The 8,583-nt window shown below is 36.6% G+C and overlaps 1 protein-coding gene across 1 annotated transcript; it reads right to left on the bottom strand.

Annotated features, from left to right (window-relative positions):
* Positions 1-366: 366 nt before the first annotated feature.
* On the bottom strand, positions 367-2,775 carry LOC137644470 (uncharacterized). The gene is made up of 2 exons (XM_068377446.1): positions 2,698-2,775; positions 367-1,047 (listed from the first exon to the last, which is right to left on the bottom strand). The coding sequence occupies exons 1-2, from the start codon at positions 2,773-2,775 to the stop codon at positions 367-369; spliced, it is 759 nt and encodes a 252-aa protein (XP_068233547.1).
* Positions 2,776-8,583: the final 5,808 nt, after the last annotated feature.

Genomic DNA, 8,583 nt, shown 5'->3' with positions numbered 1-8,583 from the left:
GGTATACTTGACCTAGAATTTTAAAGGTGGGCATGTAGCCACCTTCTTCAATTACTTTGTCAGCACCAAAAGATGCCATCTGAAAGCAGCTATTGTATGCACATTAAGTTTTCAAGTAATTACTGCTTTTAAGATTTTCTCCAGAAAAAAAGAGATTTAAAGGGCTTCAGTTGTGGCACCTTGACTTTGTCATCTGAACAGCACATAAATTTGGTCTCTAAAAGCCACTTCATAGTATGACATTTGGGGTATATGAATGACATTTGTCCAATGTGGGCAGCTATCTTACCGTCAAGTGTTAGATCATAACTGAATGCGGCACCTGGAGTTCTTAAGTCTCTAGATGTATGCTGCTCCAGTTCGAGCTCAAGCTAGACCCAAAGACTCTCTGAGATGTAAAAGTTGAAAGTTGGATTCCAGTCTGCTAAAATGTTCTTCAGGAGTTTCATGGTCTCTTCTTGCTGCATTCCTAATGTGATAATGCTCTAGTCTCAATTGATGCTGCTCTGGAGTTTCATGGGACCTCCTATCTGCCTCCCAGGCTCGCCGTCGTTCCAGACGTTGTCGAAGCTGCGCTGGACTTTCCTGGGCCCTCCTAGCTGCGTCCCGGGTTTGCCCTTGTTCCAGACGCTGTTGGAACGGCACTGGACTTTCCTTGGCCTTCCTAGCACTCTCCTGGGCTTGCCCTTGTTCCAGACGCTGGAGGCGCGCTGGACTTTCCTGGGCCCTCCTATCTGCCTCCCAGGTTCGCCCTCTTTCCAGATGTTGTTGGAGCTGCACTTGACTTTCCTGGGCCCTCCTAGCTGCCTCCCGGGTTCGTCCTTGTTCCAGATGTTGTTGGAGCTGCACTGGACTTTCCTGGGCCCTCCAAATATTCACCCGGTTTCGGTCTTGTTCCAGTCGATTTTGACGTTGCTCAGATGTTTCCTGAGTCCTCCTGACTGCATACCTGGTTCGCCCTTGTTCCAGTGGATGTTCTCGTTGCTCAGTCCTTTCTTGTTGCCGAGTCTTGGCAGCAGGTGTGTTGCCTGAGAAGCACTCCCTTTTCTCAGGAGGTATTGTATGTCGCAGTTATAATATTGTTTTTCTCTAGGTTCATATTTAAAATTTTAAATATCCATCAATTTCTACATTTTCCAAAATGCAAAAGCATTCATATGATTTCTCACCACGGTGTCTACTCAAATGTCTCTTAAGTGTAACACTAAGAAAAACTGACTTTTTACACTTTGAACATATTCAGGACATTAGCATCCGACCCCCATCGGTACACGATAACGGCAATTTAAGTAACATACTCAGAAGAAGTAGAAAATTTTCTTAGCAAATTATCATTCCAAAAGGAGGAAAATCCTATTAATTGACAAATTTATACAACTGACTAAAGTATCTCATACGGTATTAATTTTCTGATAATTTTCTACATTAGGCTCATATTTGGAATTTTAAATATTCATTAATTTCTACATTTTCTAAAACACAATAACGATGTTAATATGGTTTCTCACCATTGTGTCTACTCAACTGTCTCTTAAGTCTAACATTAAGAAGAACTGACTTATTACACATATAACATATTCAGGACATTTTGGGGCAACCTCCAAGGACCCCATATTTGAGGACTAGTTTCCAAATTAATATATCACCAAATAATTAATGTTCATAAAATCTCTATGTCAAAATTAATTGCAATTGGTTCATAATTTTTTAATGCAGTTTAAGGGGGCTTGTAATTATGGGGCTCATACACCACCCAAGGTGGTTTTTTATCCAAATAAAAATAGTGACGTTAGATATCTCTATTAGTAAAAAAAATATTTTTAAAAAGTTGAAGTCTATGGTGCTAGCCGATTTCACAAAATTTCATGGAATACAGTTTTAGGTGGTCTGTAATTATGGGGCCCATTGACCCCCAAGGTGGATCTTGATCAAAATGATATGGTGGTGTTAGCTTTCTCGATAAAAATTACATAAGATTCTATCGTTAAATAATCTTTAGGTTTGTTGTACAGTTTTTCTATAGTGATCACGCAGACACACACACACAGCACACACAGTCAATCCCCAGATTTATTAGTAAAGATATATAATCCATTAACCCTAGACTCAGAAATGATGAACATCATCACCATAGTGTGGCATGATATAAAAATCCTAGCATCACACCATCACAATCTCAATGTTACTGACAAATGTCTCTACAAAAAAAAAAAAAAATTCCTCTTACTTTATAACACACATAATAAAACAAAAAAAGTGACTTTTCCCTCTTTGTTTCTCCTTGCCTTATGAGGGATTCAGCCGAGTTTGGTTGGTGCTGCTTGATGCCACGGTCAACCCTTCCCCATCTTCCACCAAAAAGAAGGCTACATATGCTGACTCCCCTGCTGCCGCTACCTTAGCAGGGATCATGGTAACCAGAGGTAGCAAATGGGCTTATCGAAACTGCGTCATTATTTGCTTGACATTCATTTTTATTTCTAGCATGCTCTTTTACATTGCTCACATTTATCCCCCTGTCATCTAGGGCCTTGTTCACACCATCCATCTACCCAAACCTTTGCCTTGCCCCTACACTTCTTCCACCAACTCTTGCATTCATCACTTTTTCAGCATACAGCCATCTCCCATCCTCTCTATATGGTAAAACTACCTCAACACATTCATATCCACTGTATCTGCTGATTCATTCCTCACACCCGTCTTTACTCTTACTACTTCCTTTCTAGCCGTATCCAATTGAGATCCACTAGCCATATTCCTAAGACACTTCATCCTGAACACATTATATTTTAGTATCTCCACCACTTTCATTCACTACAACTCCGATTCATACATCACAGTTGCTACAATCACTTTCTCATACAGAACTCTCCTTACATTCATCCCTAATCCTTTATTCTCTACTACTCCCTTCACAACCCCCAACACTTTACATCCTTCATTTACTCTCCTATTATCTTTATTATTGAGAGATATCCATTTTTCATCATCATCATCACCATCACATCATCATCGTCATCATTGCCCGTTACTAATTCAGTGCAGGTCAAAAGCCTAAGACATGAATTTCCATCTGTGTCTCTTTATGATCTTTCTAAGACAGCCTATACCTGCAAATTTTCTGAGCTTGTCAATGCATTGTCATCCCCTCCTTCCCCTGCTTCTTATGCAATACTTACGGACCCATTCTGTTGTTTTAAATGTCCATCTATTAAGTATCATTTTATGTCCTGCTTATGTCCATTTCCTTTTTCTACATGTTCGTAGAATATTCTCTACTTTAGCTGGTTCATATAATTGTTGCTCTTTTTATGTCTCTCAATGTTATACCCTTCATAGTCCGTGGCCTGGGGGCTGGGGAGGGGGGGGGGGTTCCTTGTGCATGAGATTTGCAGTCAAATACAAAAGGTCTGTCGTCTCCAGTCCCCAACTGACATCCCTAAAATCTATAGACGAGTTTGGTTGTTAGGGGGAAGAGTGACAGCAGGGGGAGAATGACAATTGGCCAGGGAAGTACTTGTTAGAGCTGTAAGGGATGAGGTGGTAGGGAACGACGAAAAATTATGTATAAACGTAAATTCAACAATATTTCTCCAGATCTTAATTATATCATTATAATGATTCTAGCTTATAATTATATTTGTATTTGTTGTGTTATTTGCTATACCATTATCTCGAACAACATGTTGACAAAAATCATCGATGTTTAGTTTGGAAATGAATTATATCCTGACTGAAAAATCTTCTATAAACACAAGCTATGAGTCCTCTCTCTCTCTCTCTCTCTCTCTCTCTCTCTCTCTCTCTCTCTCTCTCTCTCTCTCTCTCTCTCTCTCTCTATATATATATATATATATATATATATATATATATATATATATATATATATATATATATATATATATACTCAAATAAGCCATATATATTTTTGATACATTAATGTCTGGATTCTCTTAACGACCTCGGGATCAGAGCCCCAGGCGAAATCACACAAAGACAAGAGCTTGGCTCCGGCCGGGAATCGAACCCTGGCCGGCAAGCTTGTATAGACAGTGACTAAGCCACTTGGCCACGAAGAAAGATAAAAGTCAATGACAATTCTTCTGTACTTATACCTGTCGAATTCAGGTATTTTGTACTTAGAATTGAAATCAACCCATCTTCACCATCGTAGCTAATTGGTAGTTTGTTACTTGGCATTCAATTAATGATAAATTTTGCACATTTTTACGTATTTTTCATATTCAAATAAGCCATATATATTTTTGATACATTAATGTCTGGATTCTCTTAACGACCTCGGGATCAGAGCCCCAGGCGAAATCACACAAAGACAAGAGCTTGGCTCCGGCCGGGAATCGAACCCTGGTCGGCAAGCTTGTATAGACAGTGACTAAGCCACTTGACCACGAAGAAAGATAAAAGTCAATGACAATTCTTCTGTACTTATACCTGTCGAATTCAGGTATTTTGTACTTAGAATTGAAATCAACCCATATTCACCATTGTAGCTAATTGGTAGTTTGTTACTTGGCATTCAATTAATGATAAATTTTGCACATTTTTACGTGTTTTTCATATTCAAATAAGCCATATATATTTTTGATACATTAATGTCTGGATTCTCTTAACGACCTCAGGATCAGAGTCCCAGGCGAAATCAAACAAAGACAAGAGCTTGGCTCCGGCCGGGAATCGAACCCTGGTCGGCAAGCTTGTATAGACAGTGACTCAGCCACTTGGCCACAAAGAAAGATAAAAGTCAATGACAATTCTTCTGTACTTATACCTGTCAAATTCAGGTATTTTGTACTTAGAATTGAAATCAACCCATCTTCACCATCGTAGCTAATTGGTAGTTTGTTACTTGGCATTCAATTAATGATAAATTTTGCACATTTTCACGTATTTTTCATTTTCAAATAAGCCATATATATTTTTGATACATTAATGTCTGGATTCTCTTAACGACCTCGGGATCAGAGCCCCAGGCGAAATCACACAAAGACAAGAGCTGGGCTCCGGCCGGGAATCGAACCCTGGTCGGCAAGCTTGTATAGACAGTGACTAAGCCACTTGGCCTATAGACAGTGACTAAGCCACTTGGCCACGAAGAAAGATAAAAGTCAATGACAAGTGGCTTAGTCACTGTCTATACAAGCTTGCCTACCAGGGTTCGATTCCTGCCGGAGCCAAGCTCTTGTCTTTGTGTGATTTCGCCTGGGGCTCTGATCCCGAGGTCGTCAAGAGAATCCAGACATTAATGTATCAAAAATATATATAGCTTATTTGAATATGAAAAACACGTAAAAATGTGCAAAATTTATCATTAATTGAATGCCAAGTAACAAACTACCAATTAGCTACGATGGTGAAGATGGGTTGATTTCAATTCTAAGTACAAAATACCTGAATTCGACAGGTATAAGTATAGAAGAATTGTCATTGACTTTTATCTTTCTTCGTGGCCAAGTGGCTTAGTCACTGTCTATACTAGCTTGCCGACCAGGGTTCGATTCCCGGCCGGAGCTAAGCTCTTGTCTTTGTGTGATTTCGCCTGGGGCTCTGATCCCGAGGTCGTTAAGAGAATCCCGCCATTAATGTATCAAAAATATATATGGCTTATTTGAATATGAAAATCACGCAAAAATGTGCAAAATTTATCATTAATTGAATGCCAAGTAACAAACTACCAATTAGCTACGATGGTGAAGATGGGTTGATTTCAATTCTAAGTACAAAATACCTGAATTCGACAGGTATAAGTACAGAAGAATTGTCATTGACTTTTATCTTTCTTCGTGGCCAAGTGGCTAAGTCACTGCCTATACAAGCTTGCCGACCAGGGTTCGATTCCCGGCCGAAGCCAAGCTCTTGTCTTTGTATGATTTCGCCTGGGGCTCTGATCCCGAGGTCGTTAAGAGAATCCAGACATTAATGTATCAAAAATATATATGGCTTATTTGTATATGGAAAACACGTAAAAATGTACAAAATTTATCATTAATTGAATGCCAAGTAACAAACTACCAATTAGCTACGATGGTGAAGATGGGTTGATTTCAATTCTAAGTACAAAATACCTGAATTCGACAGGTATAAGTACAGAAGAATTGTCTTTGACTTTTATCTTTCTTCGTGGCCAAGTGGCTTAGTCACTGTCTATACAGGCTTGCCGACCAGGTTTCGATTCCCGGCCGGAGCCAAGCTCTTGTCTTTGTGTGATTTCGCCTGGGGCTCTGATCCCGAGGTCGTTAAGAGAATCCAGATATTAATGTATCAAAAATATATATGGCTTATTTGAATATGAAAAACACGTAAAAATGTGCAAAATTTATCATATATATATACATATATATATATATATATATATATATATATATATATATATATATATATATATATATATATATATATATATATATATATATATATATATATATATATATATATATATATATCATATATATATATATACATATATATATATATATATATATATATATATATATATATATATATATATATATATATATATATATATATATATATATATATATATATATATATATATATATATATATATATATATATGTATGTATATATATATATATATATATATATATATATGTATGTATATATATATATATATATATATATATATATATATATATATATATATATATATATATATATATATATATATATATATCAAATGATACTTGGGATACAAAGAAGGAGACAAATACAGAAATTGATTATAGAAATCTTTCGAGGAGGTAATGAAAATTACAAGGTAGAGTTAGTTAAGTATTCCAGTATTGAGAGTGAAAAGCCAGTAATGACTGGAAAGAATATTTAAACAGGAAAGCAGATGAAGCTGCGAGGCTATGAATTTGGGAGTGGCTATGGTGTAAGAATTTCTTATTGAATTATCAATGAAATCTTTACTGGGGCAAAGAAGAAGAAGCATAGGCCCATCAAAAAGAGGGATGGATCTGTTATAACAACATAAGATGAAGAAAGGCAACATTAGATGGAACACTTTAGTGAGGTCCTGAATGGGAGATATGAAGGGAATAATTTATTTGTTATACCTTAAGCTGATGAAGACCTTGATGTGCTCATGAATGAATTCAGTGTGTTTTAAGTCATAGCTATCATTTAAAAACTAAAGATATGGAAAGTGCCTGGATACGATGGAATAATTGCTGAGATGATATTGGCTGACAATTAAGTGACTCCAAGAATACTTACAAGATTATTTTGTAGAATGTGCCCTGAAGCCAAAACCTGATGAATGGAGCTAGGGGTATTGGTAAAAAGGGAAAGAAAAAAAAAAGATCTGACTGATTCTAATAATTACAGAAAAATATCACTTGCGTCAGTTGTCATGAAGATATATAGTATGTCATTCTAAAGAGACTAGAGAGAAAGATTGATGATATGCCGAGAGATGAACAAGCATGATTTCGAAAAGGTAGAAGTTGTACTGGTATAGGAATATGTAGAATATAGAAATCCACTTTTGATGGTATTTGTGTACTACAAAAAAGCCTTGGATAATGTGCACCGGCCAATTTCGTGTAGAGTCCTACGATATTATGTAGTTCCTCTTAAATATGTAAATTTGATTATGTCTATTCATGAGCATATCAAGTGTAATGTTATTGTTAGTGGAATCCTATCAAATTAACTTCCATTGAACAGTAGGGTACTCCAAGGGAATATGTTGTTACCTATGTTGTTTATCCTCATCAAGGATTTTGTAATGCATAGGAGTAAGCTATCAGGAGAGTATTGCAGGAATCATTGGTAGTTCAAGGCGAAAAAAATCTATTATAAACCCATCTTTCACATCATCAAAATCTCTGTCTGGGGAAGGAAATATTAAGCAATTACAAGACTCATAGAAGTGTAATACAAAGCGAAGATATCGGGAAACAATTGTTAAAAACTGAAAGCATTGTCAAAATTACATAAGAAAACATTTGCTTCACTCCATCAGTCATACAAGTTATCAGTAAAATACTAAAAAAAAAAAACAACTCTGTGAAGATGTTCACTTTTATCTAATGCTTGATATCACTTAGAAACAAGGACACTCTATGAAGTAATTTTTCATTATTGTGATATTTAATCTCTTTCCTATCTGTTTGTTGAAGATGTCCTTATGACTACAACAACAAAGAGAGCCTTAGTTTATGAGCTGGAGAAACAATCAAAGTCTGGGAGTTTGGAGGAGGTTATGTTTTCGCCGTGTTTGTCCATTGGTCCACTTGTCTGTTTGTTTTTTTGTGAACAACTTCCTAGAAAAAATTTTAATCATAGAGTAAACTATCACACATTAATTCTTATGTTGAGACGTGGAAGTGATTCCATTTTGATAGTCCTAGGTTAATGGTAGTGGTCAAGGTCGAGGAAAAGGTCGACTGAATTAACCTTAACCTTAACCCCAATTGGGACATGGTTGTCACTCAGACTTCAAATACGCCTACGGACTAAATTGATTCCAGGAAAGGCAGTAGTGCTTTTCTAATGAAAGAACATTTGGAGATCTTTATAATAATATGTTAAATG

This window comes from Palaemon carinicauda, chromosome 7, assembly GCF_036898095.1.
Source record: "Palaemon carinicauda isolate YSFRI2023 chromosome 7, ASM3689809v2, whole genome shotgun sequence".
NCBI classification, from domain to species: Eukaryota; Metazoa; Arthropoda; class Malacostraca; order Decapoda; family Palaemonidae; genus Palaemon; species Palaemon carinicauda.
Note: the sequence above shows the minus strand (reverse complement) of the source record. Positions and strands in the feature narration are given on the sequence as shown.